The following is a 27,872-nucleotide window of genomic DNA, read 5'->3' as shown; positions in this document are numbered from 1 at the left end:
TGGGAACTCTTGCTCTAGAGAAAAGAAATAGGACAGCCCTCAAACTGCCATGCTGAAGGAAGCCCAAGTAGCCCCATGGATAAGAGAGGAGTTGCATCAGTCCCCAGCTGTTCCACCCATCCTATACCAGGTGCTAGACGAGTGAGCGCAAAAGACTTCAAATAACTCTAGCCTTAGCTTCCAAGCGTCTGACACCCTAGGAAGGAACCAAGGAAAAACAGCCCCACCGAGCCCTGATATTGGGATGGTTAGCTATGCGACAATAGCTAACCCAAATAGGCTTCTCATAATGGAAATTTATTCCCTGCCTTTTCAGAGTTCATTAAGAATACAGGGGACTATCAGGGCAACTGTTCTTCATGGTCCATCTCAAAAATTCAGGCTTCTCTGGTCCGTAGACTCCTAGATCATGATCCTTCCTCTAAAAGTTCCACAGCAGGAGAAGGGGACACCAGGGCACCTGGCAGCAGTCATTAAATGCTTCAACCTGCAAGTGATACATACTCATCCCTCCTGCTTGCCGACCGTTGGCCAGAACTGTTACAACGGGAGGCCTAACTTCAAAGAGGGCGTGGAAGCCCACTGCTCTGCAGGCTGGGAGAGAGAAGGGAACTGAATGTGCATCTGCCACATTCTTCCTCTCTCCCGCTGTCGTCAGCTCATCAGAGAACAAGGCATTCCTTTTCCCACTTGGAGCCACGTACTTCTGGGTAACCAAAGCTGCCCCACAGTGCTACCAGTGGAAACTACATACTCTAGGGACAAAAGCGCTTTCTCCCAGTACCAGGTATCAGTCTTCTTAAAACTATAATTCCATTCTTTAAATGTGTAAAGGATTGAGCACTGACCTAGCTACTTATTGCTGCATGACAACTGACCCCGAATCTTACTGGTCTAAGGCAACATTTATTGTTCCACAGTTTCTGTTGGTTTGAGGACCCAGGGCTCTAGGCTCTAGGTCACTCTTAAGGCTCAGTCATCTCAGGAGTGTGGGACAGATCTGCTTCTAGGTGACTTTCCTGGTTGATCACAGGATTCGGTTCTTCAGAGCTGTTGGACTTGCCTCCGTTCCTCACTTGTTTGTGGAATGGGGAGTAGCTTTGTGTTACTGGAGCGTGGGGGATTGTAGGAATGGTGGACTGTAAAGTGGGCAGAACTGAAGCTGGATTGTTGTGAACCATGATAAGTAAATTTGACTTTAATTCAGGAAACATAGAGAGCCTTAGAAGCATTAGAGCATGCCGTTGCCTCCAAATGATAATACATAACCTTTACTGAATCACACCATGAGTTAGGCATGATATTTATCGCCACAGCCATCATATGCAGTATATTCTATTACTACCTGTATTTAAACAAAACCTTGGTGTTAACTAATTTTAGCCTCAAGTCACATTGGTAGGACGTGTCAGGCTGAGATGTCATCATGGTTTGACAGCAGTTGCTTCCCTGAACCTGATCTGCGTCACCCCACCACACACTTGTTCTCACACATTCTTTTTGTATTCTTTCCTGCTCATCTGAAGGCCAAGAAATACAATTTTTGAACACACATTTTGTGTTAGATATAGGACAAGCTTCAGCAATAGCGTCTTCTCTTTTTTAAATTATGTATTGATTTCAGGTGTACAGCTTAGTGGTGGTTAAACAATGATAACTTACATGGTGTTTCCTTGATATTTCCAGTACCCAAACTGGAACCATATATAGTTATCACAGTATTAATGACTAAATTTCCTATGCTTTACTTACTTCCCAGTGACCGTTTTGTAGCTTTGTAGTACCAATTTGTACTTGTTAGTCCCTTCACCTCTTTCACCCAGTGCCCCAACACCTAACATAGGTTAAGACTTTCTTTGGAGGCAACATCAACCTTTCTTTCCTGTAAGTAGTGATTGTAATTCATGTCATGTGCCCTGTAATAATCATAGTTGTATAGTTGTTTTTATGTTAAGCCCAGTTCAGAAATCACATATATTTCATGATACAGCGATCACTGTCAACCCATGGTTGTTGGTGCCAATTCAGTGCCAACAGGAATCCCCACTTTGGGGTGCAGTGAAGAAGAAACTTTGTTCAGTGCAAAACAGCTTAACTGTGATACAGCTTGGCTGTGAAAGCAGCAGGGTTGAGGAACAGCCCTGATGCCAGCTGGCCCTGTGGCCACTGCCTCTCCCTGGTCTGGTCTGCTCTGTTTTGATGATACAACTTCTGTGTTTCAGCTGTGAGAGAACTGCAGCCTTGTCCTTCCCTGGAAAGAGAACATACACTCTCAGAGCTTGAGGGAGGTGGCTTATATGGACAAAAGTCCCCGCCTCTGGTCCCCATTGATCTGTCTTCATGTAAATGAAGACTCCAAATCTTCAAAGTTTGATCGGCCCAAAAGGCACTGTCCCGATTGGGCAGAATAGAGGCTCTCTGGTTGTTTGGAGATGCCCAGCTCTGACTAGGTGGGGAAAGCGTCTGACCTATTGGTTCATGTAGGATTCTAATAACTCCTTTATGAGGGCTGGCTCAGCTGGTAGAAACCCAATGCAGAGGGCAGCCCAGTGCAGAGGCAGGCTCCTTCCTGCAGCGCAGCTTGCATGAGAAGCCCCTGTGTAGAAATGGCTGCTGGCTCGGTTTTTAAAAAAATTTCAGCCCAGTAAGACACCAGGAGCCCTTCTTAGTAGGTGTCTTTCTTCTCAGGGTTCATATCAGGTTACTCACTTTTATGCTTTGAACACCTAATGAATTCTTATAAAGCACACCTTGAAAAGCTCACCAACCCTCTAATTATATTTCAGTCATACACACGAGTGTAGTGGCCTCCAGGTACAGATGCACTACTGTGTATCTGGAAAGAAATTTGAAAACATTTAAGGCTGTTTTCATTTTAGATCTGACAAAACTGCAGCTGAGAAAAGGGTGAGGTGCATTTAATTGCAACTGGCAATATTCTTAACTATTTGTAGCTATGAGTACCCACATTTTAACGTTTTTATAAAATTAAAATTGTTTTTGTAAAAAAAAACAAAAACAACAACTGCAGAGTCTAGTCTCACGACTACCTCCAGTTAGGCAACGATATTGCAAGACACACATGCAGAGAGTAATTTTCCTTGCCCTTTCAGCAAGAGAGGCCCACTGTGTCCCTACACTTTTCATTCCATAGGTTTAGGGGGCAGCCCATTGTTGTTAACTTTTGCTACCATTTGGAGAGGGGATGAACTTTTAAATTACTGGCCAAGGTTGTGTTTAGAGAAACCCACACGCGCCAGCCCCCCAGTGGGTAGCCCGGGCACACGCGGCGCACGCTCTGGCTTATGCAACATCCACTCTTCTGTTTATTTTCAGCTCGGCGGTCAGAGGCGCAGGGAGGCCGTTGCCCAGGCAACCGACACCCCTGGCAACCGCGGCCCGTCGGGGCGGGGGGGCGTGGCTTCGGCGCGCCCTCGCGAGTGAGAGGCGGCGCCCGCCGCCCGCGTCAGGAGCGCGGCCCGTCCTCGCCGGCCGGCCGCAAGCTGAGCGCGCTCGCGTCCCCGCCGACTCCCGGGGAAGGCCCAGCGGGGCCGCGGGGAGGCCGCCGAGCCGCCGCTCCCCTCGCCCCGCGCCTGCCGAGGGGCCTCGCGCCGCGCCCAATATGGCGGGCGGGCGGCTGCTGACGGCGCTCCTGGTCGCCTGGGCGGCGGCGGCGGCGGCGCTGGAGGAGGAGGAGGCCGGCCCCGAGCTCGCGGCGCTGCCCGCGGCGCAGAGCAGGGTGCTGCCCATGACCGCCTCCAACTGGACGCTGGTGATGGAGGGCGAGTGGATGCTGAAATTGTGAGTGTCCCCGCCGGCCCGCCTCCGGGGCCGGGGGCCGCTCCGCCGCCCACCCCGCCGCTCGCGCTGCGCATGCGCCGGCCCTGCGCCGTGACAGCTGCGGGGGAAGCGCAGCCCCTCGGCTCCCGCGCGGCGCGCCCCCCGCCTCGGGGGAGAGGGCTTCCGGGCGGGCGGGGTGCGCGCGGCCCCGGCGAGGGCGTGGGGACGGGGACCGGGGATCTGCGAGGAGACCGCGTGCCCTGGGCGCAGCCGCGCGGGTGGAGGGCAGGGCGGTCGCTCGGCGGCGCCGGCGCGCGGGACCGTCCGCAGCGTGGGCCGCGGTGTCCGCGCTGAGAGGGGGGTCGCGACGCCCTGAGGGCCCGGCCGGTTCGCGCGAGCCCCCTTAAGTCTTCCTTCTGAAATCCCCGAGCTGTGCAAAATAAAGCAGAAAGATGGGCGCCCGTGAGGGTTTAACACAGGATCCCAACGAAACGCTGATGCTGGTGACGTGGGTACGCGGATGAGTTGCCCCTTTGGTGAGTCGCGCTTAGCGCCTGCGCTCGAAGGAGGCGGGAAAGTACAGTTCGAGTTAGGAGCAGGCCAGGGACTGTTCAGCGCAGATGAAGTGAAGTTATACCGGGAGGAAAGGGGTCATTTGCAAGATCTGAAGTAGACGGGGCCGCGTGCGGGCCGGTTTGGGGGCTCGCTCGGGGCGCGCTCGCGGGGGCGTGAAGGATGGGGAGGGTTGCCGAGCCGCGCCTCCCGGGCCCGGCCTGCGGCTTCAGCGGGCGCGTCCTTCACCTCTCCTAGTCGATACTTAATTTTCCGTCCAGGACACAGACACGACACGGGGTCTTTCCTTTACTTGTCCGAGGCTAGATTGCGAGCCTTTCCATCCAGACGCCCGCAGAAGCCTGAGAAGTGACAGCGTCCCTGTGAGGTCAGGGCCCAAGGTCAGGGCCCAAGGTCACGTGGCTTCGCAGACTCCGCTGCTGGAGGAGCAGAGCGGAGCGCACGTTACCCCCAAACACACCCCTGGCCACGAAGAAGGGGGTGTTTTCCGCCTGAGTCGAATGCCTTGGATAGCATAATAAATCAGCGAAACTATTAGAGAGATCTCTAGGCATGAAGCTCTTATAAAATACACCACGTAGCTACTTTGGTTGGAGGTGAGGGAGGTCATTTTCCTTTTAAGAGAGGAACTTTTTTAAGCAAAGAGGAGCTTTATTCCAGACTGTCATCTTTGTAGGAGCTGCAGGGGTTTTAGAGAGGCTGCGTTTCGTCAGGTAGCGCTACACACAGTTCTTTCTTTCAGGAAGTGCTTGCAAAACGGGATTTCTCTAGATGACGGTTTTCTGATTAGAATTGAATTTGTGCATGTGCATGATGAAAGTCAGAGCAGAAAGGCCTCAGCTCCTTTTATTTACTTTGGAAATAGCTTTTCTGTGTGTATGTTTTAAGTAAAAGAACTAAGAGCACTAAGGCTGAGGTGAGTGGAAGCCAAGTTAAGCTTATAAATAGGCCACAGCCAGCAGCCCCTGTGCTTGGCCATGCTGACAGTTCACATTTCATGTCTTCATGAAGGTACAGGCCTAGATGTAGTTGCTCTACCTTGCCGTGTGTCCTTTGCATGGAATGTGTTTGGCCGCGATGCACGGCGTGACTCGTAGCCCTGGAGTAAGCAAGCCCTGCAGACCTTGAGATCCCTCTAGCAGTTCTCTCTTCACCCAGCCCAGCTCAGGATGGGACGCGAGGCGGAAAGGGGATTTCAGCCGCGGCATCCACCTTTCCGCATACGGGACCTGGGCGCTTGGGCTGAAGAAATGTTGTGGCTCTTGTCTATTTGTGATATTTCCTCTCGAAAATATAAAATTCATTATATTCTCAGTGCCTCTATAGGCCTACTTTGAATTCCTAAGAATTCATTCAAACAGCCAGTAAGTTAGCAGATTTCCCCCCTGATATATATAACAGAAAAACAAAATGTGTCAGTGCTAGTTTTCATGTTAACACTTTGTTCGGTGAACTGGCCGCATAATAAATAGAAATTGTTAGAGGTCCATATTGTTAGATGGCCTATTTTACTTCTGTAAAGAAGCCAGTTAGGCTTTCTGACGGTATTAAAAATTTGACATTACTTGGAATGACAGTTCTTTGTTTGTTTGTTTATATGCTTCCTCTCTTCTGGGAATTTTTTCTTTTATATTCCACTTTATACAAAGCTCCTATAATGCAATTCCTGCTTATATTGGTATCAATAATTGAATTCATTTTTAAGGACCTAACCGTGTTTGTCTGCTCTGAGACATGAAAAGCTTTTATTGTAAAATTTAATTTGTTCTACTTTCAGTCAATTCTTTTGGGTTCTTGCAGTTGAATTTCAGTTTTAAAAAAGCACTCTTTGCTAAGGAGAAATATCATTTAAAAATTTATTCACAATGCTGCACTGGCTGGTTTTGCTCAGTGGTTATAGCATCAGCCCATGTACCGAAGGGTCTCTGGTTCTGTTCCTGGTCAAGGGGCAATACTTCGGGTGTAGATTCGATCCCTGGCCTGGTTGGTCAAGGCCCATGTGGGAGGCAACCAGTCAATGTGTCTCTCTCATATCAGTGTTTCTCTCCCTCCCCCACTTCACCCTCCCTTCCACTCTCTAAAGATCAATGGAAAAAATGTCCTAGGGTGAGGCTGTATATATACACACACATACACATATATTCAGATACACACACATATACACATACACACATACATACACACACATATACACACACACACACATATATATACATATACACAAATCTGAAATCTTTTAAGATATGAAAAATTCTTCCATTACTACATATCCACATTTTCTTTAATGCTGTGGACTTATATATATATTTAATTTTTATCTTATTTTTTATTGTAGCCTAGGATATGCTGGGCTCTGTTTAGGTACAAGCAATGCACCATTCACCACCTTCATGGAGTGTTCATTCTAGTAAAAGTAGTCAATTCCATTTTCTCTAGCAAGTGTAATGGTTTTCGTAGAGCTGTCAATTTTTATTTTTCCTCTGCATTTTTGATAATATTTTCCTAGAAATGATCTTCTAAAGAAATATATTTGAGAATAAGATTTTCAACTCTTGGGTCATTAAGGAAGTTTTCTGGATTTTCCAAAAAGAAGCATAACACTTGATGTAGTGAAGGTATCATTTGTTACATTTTGATTTAGATTATTGATTAAATCACAGAAAGATGAATCTAATATCCCCCCCCCCCCCCCGCAGAGAGGCAATCTGCATGATAAAAACCCTTCCAGCTTTCTTAGGTCTCTTCCCTCAAAAAAATGTCCTGGTTTAAAAATAATTCTTTTCTTTTGTTAATAGCTCCTTTGCCCCTCCCTTCTTATAAAAACTCTTCCATTTTTTGTAATCCCACAGAGCACCCTTCTAGTTGGTAGATGGGATGCTGCCCAATTCATGAATTGCTTAATAAAGCAAATTAGATCTCCAAATTTACTTGGTCGAATTTTGTGTGTGTGTGTTTAACAGAAACCAAGTAGTATATTACAAACATTTGTACTAATGATTGTTCTTGATATGTACCTGCTTTATATGTGTCATCTAATCTCCCAATAACCTTCTAAGGTAGCTGCTGTTATTTCATTTTACAGTTGAGGAAGCTGAGGCATGGAATGATTATTAACCCGCCCAAATGTTATTGTAATTAGCTAGTTTATTAATATTAATACTAGGAAGAGAGCAAAGGGGAAACCAGACATTATAAGCATGATCATCTGGGTAGCTTCGCCTTCAAGCTCCCCAGGGAACCATGGATCCATTCTCTGCAGATCACTGGGGAAGGAGATGAACAAAGGAGGAGATGAATGTGTGAAGCCAGCATCTCTGCTCATCAGAAATGTAGCTTTGATGGATCAGAACCTGGTTTGGCTAGTTCAGGGACACCCTTGTGAAATTACCTTCCTTTAGTGGGGCAGTCAAAACAGTCTTCTCTCTCAAAAATCAAGAGCTACCTAGAAAGTGACAAATTTGGATTGATTGTAAACATAACTTTGAAATAAGATATTTTATGTACTACAGTAGTTTTTGAAAATCTTAAACTTTACCTAATTTTTTCCTAGTGAATTAATATTCATACATTAAATTCTAGGGGGGAAGTATGTTTTTGTTTTTCTATAGTAAATGACTTTGGAAAAGCTTGCTTTTATGCTTCCTTTTAGACAGATATTTTTTTTTAATTTAAATATTCTATTTCTCTATTTTGTCTTACAGATATTTTTTATATGTTTATATTGATTAAGTATTCTTCTGTTATAGTTATGCCCCTTGGTGTCCATCCTGCCAGCAGACTGACTCAGAATGGGAGACATTTGCAAAGAATGGTGAACTACTTCATATCAGTGTGGGAAAGGTCGATGTCATTCAAGAGCCAGGTACTGTAAACGCTGAACATTAAAGGCAAAAGTTTGTTACTTTTTAGTTTCAGTTTTTTCAAGCACATAGAAAAGTTGAAGACTAGGATATTGATAGTCATGAACTGACCACCTAGAATCAACAGATAACATTTTGGCATATCTGGGTTTGTCTATGTATGTGTGTGGGAGCGCGCGCACACACACACACACACATATATTTATATTATTGTTTTCTTTTGCTGAGTCATTTGAAAATAAGTTGCAGTCATCATGATATTTTACCTTTAATACTTTGGCAAATTAAAATTTCCCTAATTATTTCCCAAATGTCTTTTTATAGTTTTGGAACCAGGATCTAATCAAGGTTCACCACTTGCATTTGGTCATTAAGTTTTTTTAATTTCCCTTAGTCTAGAATAGTCCCCCATTTTTTTCATTACATTGATACTCTGAAGAGAATAGGCCAGAGATTTGCTAAGGTGTTTCCTTGTATTTTATATTTTCTGCAAACTTGAAGTTCAGCCTAGAGGCATGATTTGGGTTGGACATGTATGGCAAGAGTATTTCATAGGTGATGCTGTGACTTTATATTTTATGCCGTCAGAAGACACATACTATCACTATTAGTGATATTGAGTTTGAGCACTTGGTTAAGGTGAGGACACTGAACATCTCAGTTCTGAAGAAAAGATCCCACTTTATGATTAGTAGGTAATCTTTGGGGTGATACTTTGGGGTTTTAAGATACGTAATGATCTTAACCTGAGTCAGATATTTTATTGTGGGTACCAGAATGATGGGTTTCTAATTCTGTTGTTTCATCTACATTTATTAGCTGTTAATGATGTAATTTTTCAAAAGAAATGGCAGGGGGAGAGAGGAATCTTTTAAATTCTTAAAAGATATGTGCAGTTGGTATTTGTAGTTTAAAAATAACTGCATTATACATAAATTGAAAAGTTTTTTTTTTATGATTCTAATTTCAAATTTGACTATTTCCAAACTTTACTAGGCTTTTTTTTTTTTTTCTATTTGCATTTAATTTCTACCTGTTGTATTCTTTACAAGGATAAAAAGAAGGTAGGTATGACAATGTAGCTATTACCTTTCTGTAATAACTGTGAGTTCAAAAAAGACAAAGTACTGAATTACCAGTTACTTGGACAACAAAATTAATGATGTCTGTTAAGATCAGTGTGTTGACAAGCACATGGAGAGAAATTTCTGTTAAAAGCCACTAGTCCTCAAGCCTCCACCCACCTTTCTAAGTATTGGAATCAAAGCCACTTCTGCCCATCTGCTATTTAGAGATGGAAAATTATAGTTATTAGTTCATGGTTTTGGCTATTACAGTGAGTCACTCTGTTTGGAGGTCAAATCGTTGGAATTACATTTTTGCCATACACTTGTTTTCCTCTTTTAGTAGTTTGAGTCCAGAAATTAGGTGTAAGCCTTGGTCATTAGTGGGGCAGGTATGTGTCTTGAGCAGTTACCACAGACCCTGGAACAGAGAAGATAATTGGTACATACTTGCTGAGCAAGTATTAAAGGTTTTACTTGTATTTGCTTTCACATGGCATTTGATACATAGTTAGTGGTCAGTAAAGATTTGCTTCTACAGAAAATGTGAGAAAACCTATTTAATGTCTATAGAGTCCCTTGACAATACCTGCAGATTTTATAAATGCAAAGATTATACGTGGTCTTATTACTTCAGATTCTTTATTTTTAAACCTCCATCTGATGTAATCATGCCTATAGTTTATTTTGTCCTTTACTGTGTGTTAAGCACTTAATACACTGAGCTAATCCAACTTCAAAACAGTTTAGTTAGGCTTTATTGTACCCACTTTACAGATGAGGTAATTGAGACTTAGAAAGGTTACATAATTTATTTAAGGTCATAAAGCTAGTAAACAGAGAATTTAGGATTTAACCCAGGTTGCATAACTATAACCTGTGCTGCCAGCCACCATACAATTCCAAGGGATGCACAAGATGGAAAACTCCCATGTAACACATCAAAGGTAAGCAAGTCGTATGTCACTGACTGGAAAGTGTTAGGTGATAAAATGAAATTTCTTTAAGTCAAAAAAATAGTATATATGACTTATTACTGTAGTTATAAAAACAAGTTCAAGGTTGCTTATTATAACTTAGGTTAGGTGCTTGGGTAAGTCTGAGTTTGACTTGTAACTTTTTTTATTTATGCTTCTTGTAGGTCTGAGTGGCCGCTTCTTTGTCACCACTCTCCCAGCATTTTTTCAGTAAGTTTAAATAATTTTCTGATCTTGTAAACTTTAGAAATCAGTAGATGTGTGCCAGGAATCCTAAGTTGTTGTTTTTATAACCATCACACAGTCAGTTTAACATTTAAAGGGAGAAAGACAACCCTGTTAGAGGATAATCATGGGAAGAGAGGGATGCCCAGAGGATTTCCTGGAAAGGAACCTGATTTCAGGCAGCTAATGGGAGGAGGTGCACAGGGGTCAAAGAGGTTTTTTTGATGACATAAAAGATAGGATGATTCTTAATGGATACTTCGTAATTTGTTAAACAGACAAAGTAGAGAAGGCTTTTCCAGATAGAGGAGGCACCATGGAAAAGCCCAGGAGAAAATGAGCTACCGTCTAACTGTAACTCATTCTCTATGGCTGGCTCGGCCGGTGTGTCTGGGTCATTCTGGGTGATGAGGCTAGAGGGGCTCAGTAGTGAGAGGGGAGGGAGAAAGGAAGGGATGGGCTCTGGAGATGCTTAGGGGGTGGGATCATTGTCTGATTAGCCATAAGGAAGGAAAATCCTGGGATGACTATCAGTAGGCCATGTGTAATAGTAAAAGCTACTGAGGAGCTGTTAGAATAAGATGAAGTTTGGAAGATAGAGGCCAAAATGGAGAAGATAGTGTGAAGTGACTTTGTTAATTTCCAGTAGAGAAGTTTAGGTGATAGTCTGATTTGAGGATCTAACACTCAGAAGAAAGATTTAGACTGAATATACATACTAGGAATTTTTCAGCATCGAGATAGAGGTTAAAATATATTTAGAGAGAATGTATGCAGTAGGAATAGAAGTAGGTCATGGATTGAACTTGGGGTTGATCAACCTTAGGACAGGGAGTAAGGAATTGGGAAGAGGTGGTCAGAGTAGGGAGAAATCCGGAGAGCTCATAAAAGCCAAGGGAGGGGAGGGAGGAAGGGATTCAGTAGTGAGCAGTGCCAGTGACAGACAAAAAATGCTCCCTGGATATGGCACTTTGGAGTCATTGGAGACACTCAACATGAGCAGTTTCCATGGGTTGTGGAGGCAAAGCCCCAGGTCACACGCATTGTGAATGAGTAATATATGAGGAGAAACTGGTGAGTGTAGACTTTTCCTGTAGGAAGCCTGACTATGGGGAGAGAGCAGGACTGGGGAAGACTGAGGGGCATGTGAAAATAAGGAGGTGTTTTGTTCATTTTGAGGGAGGGACCTGAATGACATAAATTTGGAAATGCAGGTACAGTTTTTAAAACTTGATAACCACTGCTACTGCTGTTTTGCTGTTATAAGAGAAAAATTGAAATGCTTGGTAGTAAAAATGATAAAAAGTAACTTAGCGGGAACTTTGCTTATAGGTACAGATTTTGTGGTGCTAAAATAGGGTGTTTAATGCTCTCTGTTTTGGAATATTTCATTTGTAGTAGATTAATCTTTATGCATGCTTTCTCTTTATTCCTAACAATAATTTTTTTCTTCACGTGAGCCAAGTTAAAATGCAGAGTGTAGTTCACATGTAAAACTAATAGTTATTTTGATTTTTATTATGTGTAACACTTGTCATTTTAATCAGTTTGTTTTATTTGGTTTTATAATTTATAGTGCAAAGGATGGGATATTCCGTCGTTACCGTGGCCCTGGAATCTACGAAGACCTGCAGAATTACATCTTAGAGAAGAAATGGCAATCAGTGGAGCCTCTGACTGGCTGGAAATCCCCGGCTTCTTTAACGTAACTTGGAATTTTTTTTAATGAGAAGGTGTTATTAATGAAACAGGCAGGACCAAGTGAATAGTTCATGCACCTCTAAAGTCTGCATTTTTCTTCGTGTTCACTTCTGATTACCCACGCTACTCATGACTGTGCTTACACCGTGTTGTGTTTCGGGTTTTATTATCCACATGTTGTAGCTAGTTGTTAGTTACTGGGAAGTGAGTATCCAGCTTCAGGTGGTTACAGGAAGCCACCCCCAACTTTTGCACCGAGCTTTGCCAACTGTTTTCTCTTTACAAAATGTGGTATTGAACACATTTACCATCCTTCATTCCTTTCAAATTATTGATAAGATATGAGTGACTCTTGAATTAGACTTCATGATGGAATTGCTATTGGATTGATGTGGAAAATAAAGCCTGTGGTGTCTTTGGCTGCCTAGCAAAATGTTGCTGGGCAACTTACGGCCGTGATGGCACACTGCATAGTAACTGGTGAGGTAGGTAGGCCAAATCATTGTAACTTTTCCCATAGTTGGCCTTAATTTTGAATGAGTTATCATATTTGTAATTAATTTTATTAGTATAAATAAGTGTAAGGACTGTCCCTGCTGAAAAAGGGTTAAATGATGCAATATTTCAGGAATCAGTCATATTAGCATTTATTTAGTGCTCAGGGATGCATAGCTTAGCCTAAAAGCAGCTTTCATTTTACAAATATTTGAGTAATGATTTTATGCAAGATACTGTTCCAGGTGCTAGATACTCAAAAGTGAACGACTGACATGGTCGCTTTGCTCCCCTCAGGCAACTGAAAGTAAAACAGATTAAGAAGAAACTAGGGATATAAAGAATTGTAGGCTGTCTATAAAAAAACAAAAGAAATAAACAAAAACCTTTACTGAGACAGGGAATAACTCTTTGGCCAGGGACCTCCATTGGATGATGGACTAAGGGAGGGCCCTATGACGGGAGGACTATAGTGAGACCTGAAGGATAGAACGGCCTAGTCAGGCGAGGAGCAGTGGAGGACTATTCCCAGGCATGGGTACAGAGTAGGTGTAGTGCCTGATCTGGTCAAGACAGTGAATGGTAGGGAGAGCGATGTGTGTATAAGCCAAGAAAGGGGCAGGCAGAAGCCAGATCATGTAGGCCTTTGCCCACATTGAGGAACCTGGATTTTATCAGTGCCTGCAATGACAGATGGCTCTTAGGAGAAACTGGGGAGGGCAAGAATGGATAAGGTCAGACAGTTAGGAGGCTGTTGCCATGTCTAGTCTGGGGATGATGGCAGCAGTGGGGATGGAGAGAGTGGGTGGACTTAAAATGTTTTGAAGCTAGACCTGGCTAAGGTGAAGGAGAGGAAAGATTCACAAAACATCTCTTGGGTTTCTGGTTTGAGTACTTGATGGGCCTTGGCACCAGTTATTGATTTGAGCAAGAGAAAAGCAAGGGTACACTGTTACATGTTAAGTTTGAGGTGCAGACTTCTTTGTGGAGCTGTCAAGTTGGATGCATGGGGGTGGGTCTGTGGAGACTTCAGGAGCACAAATACAAAACATACATATGGTATTTAAAGCCTTAGGAAGGAGGAGATCACCTAGAGAGAGAGAAAACAAAGGAAAGTGCATGGGACCAAGCCACAAGATGCCCCAAAATTAAGAATTTGGGTAGAGAAGGAATTAGCAAAAGGAGTCAGGAACCTGGAAGTGAGTACCAGAGAGTCAGGAGGACAAGCAGGGGTGTGTGATTTCCTAGAAGCCAAGTAAGTTAGGGTGCTCAAGAGTGAAGAGTAGTCACTGTGTCTCCTGTTACCAAGAGGTGAAAGAAGATCAAGTCTGACATATGGGCACTGAATGTAGCAACGCGAGGTCAGTGTGGCTTTCACCAGTAGTATTGCAGTCATGAGGACGGAAGCAGGTTTGAATGGGTTAACAACATGGTAAGGGAGGAGAAACGGCAAGTGTGGACTGGAGAAGTAAACCTGGAGGGCCATGGGCGGTCCAAGGATGCTCTTTTTGAAAGATGAGAGAGGGTAGAGCATGTTTTCATGCTCATGAAAATGATCTAGCAGAAAGGAAGAAATTGCTAATGCAGGAAGAGGGGTTAACAAAAAGAACCAAGTCATTAATAAGCCAAAGGGATAGGATCCAAGGCACAAGAGGAGGAATTAGACAGTGGGAGGGCAGATGGACTTTCTCTGTTGAAACAGGAGAAGGCAGGTACAGGTGTGTGCCAGGTTCAGGTTGGGTGGGGGAGAGATAAGAGATCACATAATGGGTTCTGATTTCAGTGATGTGTGAGGAGCTTTTGCTAGCTGAGAGTGCACAGGGAGAGGAGGGTGTGTAAGGGTGTGAAGAGAGGAGCTGTCTTGTTAGAGCGTGAAAAATGCAGTATTCAGTGCTCACTGAGGTTTGTGACTGAAGGGAGAACAGTCAGCTGGTCATCGGATTTTTTCCCAGAGACACGCAGCTGCCCAAGGTTGGGTTTATGCCAGTTATGTGCAATGGAGGGAAAAAGGGCCAGGGGATTGAAGTGTGTTTACAGCAGTGACTGAAATGATGCTGTGGAGGTGAAACTCTGTGAACACGAGTGAAACCGGAAGAGAGGACAGTATTGCAGAGAGTGGAAGGGCAGACCTCTGTGACCTGAGTTTTGCTTTGTCTTTTCATAGTATGCGTCACCAGTGGTTCTCTTTATTTTTTTTAGCATGTCTGGAATGGCTGGTCTTTTTAGCATCTCTGGCAAGATATGGGTAAGTAATCTTAGATACACCCTTTGCAATCATCTCTGCAGAGGGCTTTTTTAGGAGTAATAATGTAACTTCTAAACTGTAGGAAGATAAACATCATAAATACTTCTATAATTCCACTTCTTCAGCCACACAGCTACTCTCACGAGGGGTCCCCAGTGGGAATGTGTCTTGTGTAGAAAGGTATCAATTGAACAATGACCAGTAACTGCCATGTCAAAGTCATACTTACTTAGATTGGTGAGGAATCTCTATCAAAGCTGAACAGGCCTGTGTGGTTTCACTTCATTTTATATTACCATTGTCATGGTCTCCTACAGATCAAAGATTAGCTAAGCCTGAAAGTGATTCTATATGTCAGGGGCCAGCAAACGAGCCTGAGTGCTGGCCACCTGTTTTTATAAATAAAATTTTATTGGAACACAGTCATGTTCATTCATTACCTTCTGTCTATGATTGCTTTCACTTTATAGTGGTAAAGTTGAGTAGCAGTGACAAAGACCATGTGGCCCACAAGCCTAAAATATTTACTCTCTGCCCCTTCAAGAAAAAGTTTGGACACTCCTGCTATATGTGATTGTATCATTTCACTGAGTCATTTTAGTGAATTCAAACTGTTATGTAGGTTAAAAGGTTGGACAGTTATATAACCTTGAATCTGTCACAAAACCTTGTGCTCCCTTTCGTGTGTAGAGTGAGCTAAATCCTGCCAGATTTAACACAATTGCTGTGGAATTAAATGTATATTCTTGAAGTATTCCGAATCTTTAAGAATGAGTTCCTATATTCGTCTTTTCTAAACTATGTGTAGGTCAGGGTGTCATATTTGGAACTTAATATTCAAGGAGCTCAAGAAGACTCTGTTTCTCATGCACATCGATATATGTTGAGGGAAATTTCAGAACAACCTGTTGTGTCCCAGTCTTTTAGTTGTATTTTGTTTTCTACATTGTGAGAGAGAACACCAACTTCAGGGTTTGTTTTTTGTTTGTTTGTTTTAACAACAGAAGCTAAATTGGTCACTTGGATACAGTAGTTTTTGGTTAAAACTTGTTAACTCGTTTTTTTGTTTTGTTTGTTTTTTGGCAATTCTGTGTGGAATCTGGATGGATTCTGTGTATAATATTAAACAATAACTGGCATTTTTCCCTCTCTCCAGGTAGCATGAATTTCATATGGTTTCCTTCTACTGTCTTAATATTGTAGCCTTATAATGTCTAACTTAATAGGATAATTATAATACATGGATGTCAGGAATCACTGAGAGAAAGTCTTAGCATAGAACCTATAATAAGTGCAGGTCAAAAGATGAATTTGTTCTGTGGGTCAAGGTTGCACTTTAGGTGGAAGTTAGTCATGACTTTCATACATTGTTAGAGTTTTACTTTCAAACATGGTATCAGGGAACAAAAATAATTGCCCTGACCTCATGTACATTAACTTGACATTTAGTATTTAGATAGACAAGAGTTTAAACAAGGAGTTAACAGTTTTTCATTATATCATGCAGATGATTACAATGTGCAGCAATGTCACATAAGGCCAGGAATGGGTGTTTTATTATTATTCATGCATGCGCAGTGCCCAGCCATGGACAGCGTGGATGGGTTCTCTGTGGATGTTGGACTGCAGAGAAAGGACCATTTGGAAAATAGAATATGATCCATCTCTGAGTAACCAATTAAGATACTCTTCTCAGTTATTGACAAGTAGATTACACATGATATTTACATGTATATTTAGAATGTCTTTACAGATACTTAAAAAGGGAACAAAAAAAGATAGTTTTATAAGATAAACTATAACATTTGACACACAAAAAATTATATTTTACATTCTACAAAGTTGCTTTTATCTAATATTAATACCATATTTTTTTCTTATTGGTTAGCATTTGCCTGGAATTTTTTCCCCCACTATCAGTCTTTTTCTTGTTGTGTTTTAAATGAGTCTTGTAAAAAGTATATGGCAAGAAGTAATTCTTTCAATTGATCAGTTTAATCCATTTATATTTATTGGGATCACTAACACATTTGCCCTGATTGTAGATTGTGTATGGATGTGGGGGGGGCGGGGGAGTGTACCTGACTAAAGGAACAGAAATGGTAGGTTTGTAGATTATTTTGATCTTCTTAAGTGTATGTACATACTACATCAAAAATCTATAAGAGAAACCTGGTATTATCCTTTGTATCATCATCTGAGTGATTTTAGCATGGAAATGTTTTCTAGCTCAGGTTGTATCTCTTCTCTTGTTTTTAGTCTTTGGTATCAAATAGAGTTCCAGGGAATAGTAAACGTAAAGGATGTGCACTGGACGCAAAGCCGCATGAATTTTCATTTCCTCATAATGAATTACCTACAGAAACCACCTTCTGTTTAATACTACATTTTAGATTTTATAGTGATTTAGAAAAGTTGTTAACGATGGGTAGGCATAGAGAAATGAGAGTCTGACTAGAAAGCGGAAGTATGGAGACATTTAAAATGGTTCGTGTTCTCTAAGTAGTGTTTGGTTCTACTTAAAAATTAGCCAATGTCTAAGAAGTGTAATTTTTATTGATGCCATATTACAAGTAAATACTGAGGTATATATAATTACTAGTGGAAAGTGACCAAAAAAAACTATCATTGTGGAAGAAGGGACTAGAAAAACAATTCTACCAGAGTTGTAGCAGGTCATGAACTCCAAAGAACTTCAACTCTTACTACATATAACCTTGAGTATTGCTCTCAGATTCTCAGTGTTGTAAAGTGTGACTTATTCTTGAAGAATCACAGATGCATAAACTACTGCATGGCCTTCATGGGAGCTCCTATATGTGGAAATAATTTACAGACTTGAGTTACAGCTGGAGAGGTAGATTTAAACACTTTTGTCCTTATTATAAATTTTTTTCTTTTGATTACAGCATCTTCACAACTATTTCACAGTGACCCTTGGAATTCCTGCTTGGTGTTCTTATGTCATTTTCGTCATAGCCACCTTGATTTTAGGTCTTCTCATGGGTCTGGTAAGAGATAATGCCAATCTCTTTTCCTGTCTTTAAAGCCTAATGGGTTTCATGCAAAACTACAAAGCTGCCAAGAAAGAAAACACATAAACTAACATCACTTTGTGTGTAATATCAGCAGTTAAATAGCATTTGCTTGTCTGATACTGCTTTCAATGGTAATTTGAGATCTAATGGAAAATTCATTAAATCATTATCTTTTAATTCTATCCCTTAAATATTCTGAAGATGTGTGCTGCCCAAAATATAGGCAGTGATAAAAGAAGAAACAGAGACCATAGACCATACTTGAATTCATAGTTTCCAAGACAGCCCGTCAGTGGTGATGGTGATTTCACACATTGCTACTTGACTAGAGCACTGTGGGGATAAGGCCAGCACTGTGGATAGGCTCCTTCAGTGAAAGGGATGGTTTTTCTCTTGTTCATAGCCTCTAATTAACCCTCTAATCCTAGCCAGCTGCTTATACATAACACTCTGGTTTCCCAAGGTGCATGTTATAAGATAATGTTGATTAAAAACCACAGGCAATATTGTGAAAAAAATGTCAGGTGCAAAGCACATCACATGTCTTTGGGTATGACAATCAGTATCTAGTAAGTATCTGTATCTATGCATTTTCAACCTAGGTGTTTTAGGTAAGAGTTGGAATAATAAATTTATTTATTTAACTGTGTAGGCAACTATGTAGGCCTACTCTTTACTCTTTGATATAATTTTTTATCTTTCTCTTTACCTACACTTGATCAATTTGATTGAGCTTTAAACTAATATAAATTCTTAAAAGCCCTTATACTATATATTAGTCACATAGCTCCTAAATGCTATATGATAGGAATAAGTGATGATTACTAAACATTTATATAGAAAGCACAAACTTTTAGTTAAGATTATCTTAAAAGCCTGTCCTTACATTTTATAATAAACTCTGGCTCTTTAGCAGTCTTTTTTTTTTTTTTTTTTTTTTAATTCTCACCCGAGGATGTGTTTTTATTGATTTTTAGAGAGTAAGGGAGAGAGAGAGAAACATGATGTGAGAAAGAAACATCGATCAGTTGCCTCCTGCATGTGCCCGACTAGGGGATGAACCCACAACCTAGGTATGTGCCCTGACTGGGAACTGAACCCGCAACCTTTTGGTGCACTGGGTGATGTTCCAACCAACTTAGCCACCCAGCCAGGGCGAGCACAGTCTTTTAAAATAAGCTCAAAATATTAGCAATTGACATTATAGCAAGTCTAAGTTAGTATGACGAAGTCCTATTCCAGGGAGCCAAAGAGGCTCAATTTTATTTTGCCATGAGCATGCTTCATAATATGGCTTATATTTGAGATTTGACTGCTGATGTCAACCTCACAGATATAGAACATAGATATGTCATTCATTGGGCCCTAGGTATGTGATGCATTACTCTTACTAATATTAACATATCCCTAATGCTTTGGCCTAAAAGGATTTGACTTTGGATATAAATTTGACCCTGGATGTAAATGTACTTCTTCCATCTACTGTTTGTGCTAGATTTTTCTAGTAGTGTATTCTGGAGCCACACTAGTATGAGGTTCCTGTAGAGGGAACAGTATGAGATCCTAGAAGATTCTGAGGTAGAGTTATGGGGAATGTAGCTTGAGTGTGAGCCTATTGCAAGACCACTGAAAAGTCTTTTCAGCATAAAAAGTTTTAGACTTTTATCTTTGAAGTTGACTTTAAGCCCAAGAAATTAAGTCAGGTGTGCCTATCCCTTAATTTCATTTGGAAACTTAGATTCAGATAATCAGTGTAGGAAAGTTATTAGAGGCTTGACCTGAAGAAAGAAGAGAGTGGATTTAAGACTGTTCAAGTGATTAAGTGATATAATATATTATTCCTTTATAAGAAGTTGGGTGGATAATTTTGTTTAACAAAATAATGCTTTCAGAATAGTGATAGACTCATAAATTGTCAATACATTTTTATAGAATAGCATACGCATATCTCTACTCAGAGTGCCTTTTCTACAGCTGTAATGTGTGTTAAAACACCCAACAGCTAGAATTTTTGCCATGAGCAAGGAGGTCTCCAGGTGTGCAGTTCTGTGCTCTGTGTCACCTTTGCCATTCACTGGGGGCTGAAAGTCGAGCCCAGGCATGCAGTCAGGTGAAGCTTGGTCCTGCTGACCTTGGAGGTTATCCTTCCCTTAAAGGTTTTGTGCAGTTTAACTTATGTATTGGCCGGCAGATGCAGGATATTTTCCATAGAGAAGCAATTTCCTGATGGAGTTATTATTTCCCATAAGCCTGACTATTATGTTTCCTATTTTTGCGTAATTTTAAAAGATGAGAAGTTAAAACAAGGCTGCTGGTTTGATTTTTGTTTGCTTTCTTCATTGAACCTAGTGATGGTTGAAGTGTTTTACTAAATGTTGTTTTCACATATAAAGAAAGGTCTCAGTTTTAGAAATCAGGCCTATATTTTGGATTTTAAACCAATAAGGGAAGATCCTTAAGTGCACAGTCTATATCAAATCACTCTGGCAGCAGCATTTTCTGCCATTAGCAGCTCTGCTCTGAAGGACGGAAGACAGCGAAGCTCTGGACAAGGAGAAGAGTGATGGTAAACAGGCAGCAGTCTTCTGCCTTTGTTGTCTGGTCTCCATTTCTGTTGGTTTAGACACAGTCTAGATTTTGGTGCTTAGGTAGATTATTTTGCTATGTGCTGATGACCAGTGCCTAGCACAGGGCATGCCGCTGTCAATGAAAGATAGTAATTCGTCTGCTCTCCTCAGGTGTACGTCTGTCTGCACCTCCCTGGGTAAAAGCTGAAACCTGAAGATATAACCCTGGAGGGGAAGCTGAAGCTTCAGGGTGCGCATTCCCCGGCACACCCTGTTATTAAATAGTGCTGTTCTTAGTGGCTCAGAAAGTGGCCCATTGTTCCCCAGACCAGAAAACAGATCTAGAACTGAGAGAATATGAGAGATGAAAGGGTTTTACTCCTGTTCCTGAAAAGAAAGACTGTGTAGTGGAATTATGCACCATCAGACCGAAAACAGAGCTCGGTGATGGGCTAGCCCAGACCTGTCCTTTCAGGAGAGTGTGCAGTGAGGGAGCAGTTATGTGACTTGTTGGGCCACAGCTAATGAGAGACAAAGCTGAGACTAGTGTCCCGAAAGCTTTCTAGGCCCCTTACCCAGCCCTTAGCCAGCATGGATATGTCACGAGTAGGACTTAGCCCCCCTCCAACCCCCCTTTTTTGTTGCGAATGCCAGTATTTCTTGTCACTGGCAGGAGGATTTTTTTTCTTCCTTTTGCAATATGTCAGGACCAAAAATTTCCCCTCCAGTTGGAATGAAGAAATGGAAAAGAAAAAAAGTTACAGGAATATTAATGTCCCTTGAATTGCTAGCTAGTAAGCACTTGACTGTCATGTTAAAAATGTAAGTTTTCAACCTCAGTCTTCAGATGCAAATATTTTCCTTTTTGGTATTCAAATTAATTAAATGGATTGGCACTTGTTCTGCCACCCACAGAATTTCCTGCATCGAATGGCCCCACCACATGGGTCTCCTGGGATCTCTTGATCTGGGAGCCCCCGTGACCCAGTTTGGTGTAGCTTAAAGGAGCCAGACCTCTGGCGTCAGCCAGCTTTCCCTGGCTGTGCCCAGGGCCTTGAATGCACCTTCTCTCGTGCATCCTTCTTGGTCCTTCCCAGTGCTGCCCCTAGTTGTAATCTCTGTATCTCTCATCTGTCAAAGTGCTTTATTCATTTTTCTTATGAAACTCAATGTTCTGTATTGATTTATTTTTCTGCTGCCATTTTTTCTGTTTTTGAATCTTGTCCCCCAGATGTTAACCTACTGAACGAAATATCGTGTAAAGTAATAAATGAAAATATAGGTGGTAATAACCCTGAACAAATCGTAGGATACTTATTTGATGTTTATAAAATTGAATCAAAAGGACTGTGACTTTGAGTTCTTTAAAATCTTAGAATACCTTTAAAACACTGATGTTGGAAGTACTATTTCTGTTTATGGTAAGGGGCAGCTGTACAGACCAGTTTTGTTTGGCCAGCAGAGTGTTTTTTAAAAGGCCCATTTAGACTTGGCTGGCTTTTTCATCTGTTTTTAGTGGCTCTCTGTAGACATTTGACTTTGTGAACCCTGTTCTCAAATAATAGTATTTCCCTATATTGTGTCACATTTAAGAATTAGGAAATTCTTAATTATACCTTTTTCTTTCTTGAGGAATTTTGACCAACTGCTAATTATGTATCTGTGAATATCTGGTTATGGAAGCCAGGCTTAATTTTGAGGTTCTTTGGTAATAAATGTTCGATCTACTTACTGTAAAATCACTTTTTTCCCCTCCAGGTCTTGGTGATAATATCAGAATGTTTCTATGTGCCATTTCCAAGGCATTTATCTGAACATCCTGGTAAGTGTGATAAACTCATGCAGTAGAGTATTTTTGGGGTTCTGTGTTGTGCCCTTTTGTGCTCATACAGGTAGTGGATTTTCCCCGATTTGCTAGGTTACCAAACCACCGCCACTATCAAATTCCTTGAAATGTTTTCTATACAGATTTGAACAAAAGTTCTCTTTTCTCTCAAGGAATACTTCATTTCAGCAATTTCTTTTTCCTTCTAAGTGTATGTTCTTCATTAATCAGTTGACACGTTTTTCTTCATTCAAACTGGAATGAAAAGGGAGGGAGAGGAACTCACTTTTATTTAGTCTCTGCTGTGTGCCTGCAACTAGTCTAAGAGCTTTAAAAGAAGCCTCCCCAAATCTTTGTACTGTTCCGTACTGTTTCTGGGACCAAACAGCCCTGGATTTACATGTTTTTAATCCTATTTTAGAAACTTTGCATAAAGACTTTTACGAGACTTTATAATTTTTGAATTTTATGTTGGAGTTTAGATAGGCTTATATTTCCTTTTAATTTTTAAAGTTTTCAAGGCTTTGCAACTTCCATAGATATAGTCATGCGCCCCTAACAACAGGGATAAGTTATGGGAAATGTGTCATGAGGTGTGATTTGGTCTTTGCAGACCACAGAATGTGCTTGTACACACATAGATGACACAGTCCACTTCTGTGAGTGGAGGTGCTATGCTTTATGCAGCTGACAGCCGAGAGGTTTTACAGCAGCGTCCCCACAAACACGAGTATCTGGTACTACCTTGTGCTGCTACATTGTGAGGGCTGCGATAGGAGTTTTCAGCTCCATTGTAACCTGTGGGGCTGCCGTGGTATGTGCAGCACCGGACTATACTTAGAAGGTATATCGAGTGCCCTAGAATTCTTACAAGTAACAGAAAGCCAATTTAAAGGAACTTAGGGAAAAAAGGAAAGTGTATTAACACACACAACTGCAAGTCCAGGGATGTTCCAGCTTCAAGCACAAGCCCAGGAATGTTAGATTTTGTTTCCCCTGAGACTGCTTCGGTGGTGTCATCAGCAGTAGCCATCACCATGGAAAGAGAGCGAGCTTTCCCTCGGACTCAGCCCAAACTCTGCTTGGAGTACTCTGGCTCCGCTTGTCACATGGTGAACCAGTTACGGCACCAGAGAGGGTCCCCAGCCAGGTTCTGCAAGCACCAAATACAGAGCCGAGGGAGCCTTTGCCTCCCGCCGCAGGCGGATCCGTGGGAGCCCCTGTCGGTGGACCGCGGGGCGGGGAGGCCCTGGTGCACCCACGCCAACCGGAGACCCGCCCTGGGTCCTAGCAGTGGGGTGGAGGAAGCTGTCCTGTCGCCCTTCTGTTTCGCAGCCCGCGCCTTCCGTTGAGTGCTGCTGACCTTGTCACTCAGCCGGTCCCCTCTCCTCTCTCCTTTCTCCCCTCCCAGAGCAGCGCCGGGAGTCCGAGGAGGCCTCGGGGCCCGAGCGCGAGCGGCTGCGGGACACTGAGGACGACCGGGAGGAGGACCGGGAGGATTCCAATGAGGACGACCCCCGGGACAGCCTGGCCGACGACGAGGAGGAGCAGGACGCGGGCGCGGAGGACGGCGAGGGCGAGGATGACGAGGGCGGCGAGGGCAGCCCGGCGGCCGGCGAGGAGCAGCGGCCTGGCCCGCAGGCGCCAGGGGAGGCCCGGCGGGAAGCGGAGCCGGCGGAGCCGGTGGAGCCCGCGGCAGGGGCCCGCGAGCCGCCCCGCGCAGCAGGCGCCCAGGCGGCGGAGGACGCGCTGAGGCAGCGCAGGAGCCAGGCTGCTGCCGCGGGGCCCGGCTGCGAGGACGCCCCCAAATAGGGCGCCGAGGGTGTGCTGGCGGCCGCTGGCCCGCAGTCTCCACACCGCCGGCCCTGTAGTGGGCGCGCAGCCCGGGGTGTGTGAGGACCTTTCAGGCTAACGGTGCTGTGCTAGGGAATGGTTGGGGGCTCGGGGTGGGCGCCCGGCCGTGTACTGGAGTCTTGACCAGCGGAAGCGACTCCCAGCCCCCCGACAAGGCTGCAGGCCCGATACAGGAAAGCAAAGCGGCCTGAGCACCCGCCAGTGTGCAGAGCTCTTGCTTCCTTGTGCTTGTGTTAAGTGTTTACTTTTGTAAACATCAGGCACCATGGGACAGGGCCGCTTTTTTAGAGATAAAAATTGAGAGGGCCTTGGATTATTGTAGAAAAGAGCTTGGAAGTCGACCTGACTCTAAATCTCCGTGGTCATGTTTTATTTTTTACCTTTCACATTTCCAGCTTCCCCGCCCTGGCCTGCGGGCTCCCCACCCCTTCACAGTACTGCCTAGTGAGAGGACCGGACAGCAGCTGGGCTGACATGTTGTGTTTATTGGACTTAGGGTTTTAGGTAATCAAGGACCGACTGCAGCCTGTGAAGCTGGCGCCGCAAGCAGCTCCAGTGCAGTATTGTAACCTTTGGAGATTCAAAGGAAGTGGGGATTGTACGGGAGGCAGTTTCGTTGTTTTTTGCCAAAATGTAGTAATTGTTTCAAAAAGCTCCTTTAGCAGTATTCCTTTTCAGCCCGGAGTCCCAGTCCTGCCGGTACAAGGCAGTCTTGTGAAGAAACTTGAGTCTTGTGTTGTTTTGTTTTCATCTCCAGGGTTCCCTGGTCTTGAACCACTTTAATAATAACTGAAAAACCATTTCTGGTTTTCCTTCAGTGATGTGCTTTTGGTGAAAGAATTAATGAAAGTGAATATCTGGAAATGAAAGATTTGGTTTCATTTCCTTCTTCCTTAATCTTGTGCAGAATTTTATCCCTGTAAATCTCTCAATGCTCAATCTACTAAAAGTACCCAGGGGGCCCAATTTCTTTTTAAAAAATCCATCCATCTACTTCTGCCTTACCTGATTTATGTCTTAGAGTAAAGTCATAAAATTAGATTCCAAGCTTATGAAAGATGACTAAAGTTGATTCTACACCCCTTGGGTCGGACAGAATAATAAGTAGAGCTGGCTTGTGAAATTCAAAAGTTTCTGTCATTTTAAAACAAATATGCAGTATATGCTTATCTGGCTGTTTAGATAACCCCTTCCTACTATTGACTTTGACCACTGATCACTGTGGGAGGGAGGTGTTCTGAAACTCGCTGTCCTGTGCTGAATGAGCCTGTTGCAAGCCTCATACAAAGGGGGTTTCATTTTGCCAGACTCTGATCTTTAGAGATGCTTATTTTCCATCTTTGCAGTTCAGTTACCTGACAGCCTCCTCCCGCAGCGTGGTGAGCCAGGCAAGGGCAGGCCGAGGGCATCAGATGTCATTGTCCTCCCAGCCCTTTGACCCTCTCCAGAAGACCCTCAATAAAATGGTTTGACACCCCGCCTCCCCCACAAAAAGTCACCAGTAGTAGTTCTCTTCAGACAGCAATAGGACCTCAAGTTTGAGGCCATCAGAGAACTGAGGGCTTGGGAAAAGCTTGGCTTTTGCTCATTTCCTTTCCTTTCCACTAGAGTAGGGTCTGGCACATCCTAACCCAAAGTGTCATCCTCCTGATGATGGCGGCTCCATCTCCCTGATACTGGGCAGCTTCTCTGGATCACTGCTGAGCCCAGTGTGCCCTCCTGTTGCTGGGTTTCTTTCTCTAACAACAGCTGAATCAAGTTTTCAAAGATCATTAAGGTCAAGCTCAGAGCTATAGACTAACAAAGGTTTCAGTTTGGCTTTTCTGTATAATCTCCCCTCCATAATAAGGTAATTTTTTAGAGTGGAGTATTTGACTAGAGGAGAGGGAATGAAGAAATAAGATATACTCTGGCTTTTTAGAAACGTAAGGCCAACTTCCAGTTGGCCCCCAAATAGTACCTAATTATGTATTTTTAAAAAATATATATTTTCTTTCTCAGTAATACTTTAAAAAATATGGAGTGAGGGACAAAAAACATCATGGAGAAGAAATTCATTAGAAATTTAGATGTCTGGCTATGAGAACCATTTCCCTTATTTTTCCGTTGTTTGTTTTAATATCCTGGCAAAAGATAGAGTTTTTACCAGATGGTCTGATACACAACTAATTTTATTTCTTTGTACTTGACGCCTTTGGATTTGTTTTCACTACTGACTGAATGTAAAACTAAAGGGAAAAAGTCAACCTAAAATAATTTGAAATTAGATTAACATTCAATAGGATTCCAAGGATATTTCTTACAGATAATATATTTATTCCAGGAGTCAAGTGCCTGGACACATGATTTTGATTTAAAAAGTAAAAAATAGTCAGTACTTCCCTATATTGTAATATCAGTTTTTTTACTCACACAGTAGTATTTTGTATAAGTCAAAGTTAGGTGAATTAAAATAAAAGTAACTGGATTTTTAAGTGAGGTACATTGCTGTCTGTGTGAGTAGTTGGAGCAGGCGCCTTTTCATCGATTAGAAGGAAAGGTTGAAACTCCTAGCCATCTTTTTAGCTTCCTTTATTACCCTTCTCTTGCTAGATCTGTTACACTCCCCAGCTTGCTTAGAGATCTCCTGTTGAGGTAACACAGGCCATTCCTTCCCCTTCAAATATAAGCATTGAATGGGATGAGTGGCTCATTCAGTTCCCTGCCTGGGCCTGTGCATATGACCTCATCTCATGCATATGACCCCTGCTAGCCGAGGGCCTCTACCTAAAGAAATTCAGAATACCTACTGTAGTGAAAAGTAAAGCTTTCACAGGGCTGACTTTTGACACAAGAAAGCCAAATTTTTACTTATTTGTGGCCAAACCCCCTTGTTAATAGCTATGGTGTTGCTACATGATTTGGGTATATGGAAGCCCCAGAGCCTGCACCTGTAACACCTTTGGGGTAGATGATAAATGTCTTTCAGGGCAAGTACTTAATGTGACTGGAGCTTGCATGTTGCTTTACAGGATGGGAAATACGAAAGCATCAAAAAAGGTAGACAAGATAGGATTTCAGCATTTCACCTCATGTTGGCAGGAAGTGAGAGAAGGAAAGGAGATTTGTGCTTTGGCTAATGTGTCTGTTTATCTGTCCTTCATCTCAGTGTTGAAGTGCTATTTTTGCCGGTGTCATAAATGTGTGGTAGGCCCATCCTGTTAAATATGACAACACTTTTGGAAAGTGTTCATATCACTCTCTTGTGCCAACAGAAAAGTTCCTTGTTTAGTTTCTCTTTACCTCAGTCCTACGTATTGGTCCTCTTGAGGATTATACGTTGTCTGAAAAACCGAACGTGGAGTCATGGAGTCTGATGAACGTTCCACAACTTCTGAACAGCTCTCCTGAACCAGGAGGTTCGGTTGAAAGGCCTGTGACAGCTTCAGACCAGGACATGGCGTTCAGGTGGCTTACTCTCAGTCAACTTTCATGTGAACTGTGACACTGTATGTGTGGGACTCATACACCATTGCCATGTTTCCAAAGTAGTGTAATTGTATTTGTTACTAAATAGCTTCTTTGTGCAAAAGCAATTTTTATACTGAAAATACTTATTTGTATTGCAATACACTATAAATTTATTACTTATATCCTTTGTAATAGTCTTGATTATTTAGCCCGGTGAT

General features: G+C 42.6%; 1 protein-coding gene across 1 annotated transcript; it reads left to right on the top strand.

The window, feature by feature from the left end:
• The first annotated feature begins 3,622 nt into the window (after positions 1-3,622).
• TMX4 (thioredoxin related transmembrane protein 4) lies at positions 3,623-26,407 on the top strand. Its single transcript, XM_087818863.1, has 8 exons — positions 3,623-3,801; positions 8,100-8,215; positions 10,419-10,464; positions 12,056-12,184; positions 14,875-14,920; positions 17,830-17,931; positions 22,284-22,347; positions 23,762-26,407. The coding sequence occupies exons 1-8, from the start codon at positions 3,623-3,625 to the stop codon at positions 24,160-24,162; spliced, it is 1,083 nt and encodes a 360-aa protein (XP_087674989.1). The 3' UTR covers positions 24,163-26,407.
• The last annotated feature ends 1,465 nt before the right edge of the window (positions 26,408-27,872 follow it).

This window comes from Miniopterus natalensis, chromosome 7, assembly GCF_054644295.1.
Source record: "Miniopterus natalensis isolate mMinNat1 chromosome 7, mMinNat1.hap1, whole genome shotgun sequence".
NCBI classification, from domain to species: Eukaryota; Metazoa; Chordata; class Mammalia; order Chiroptera; family Miniopteridae; genus Miniopterus; species Miniopterus natalensis.
The sequence above is the reverse complement of the archived record's forward strand: the minus strand, read 5'-3'. Positions and strand labels throughout refer to the sequence as shown.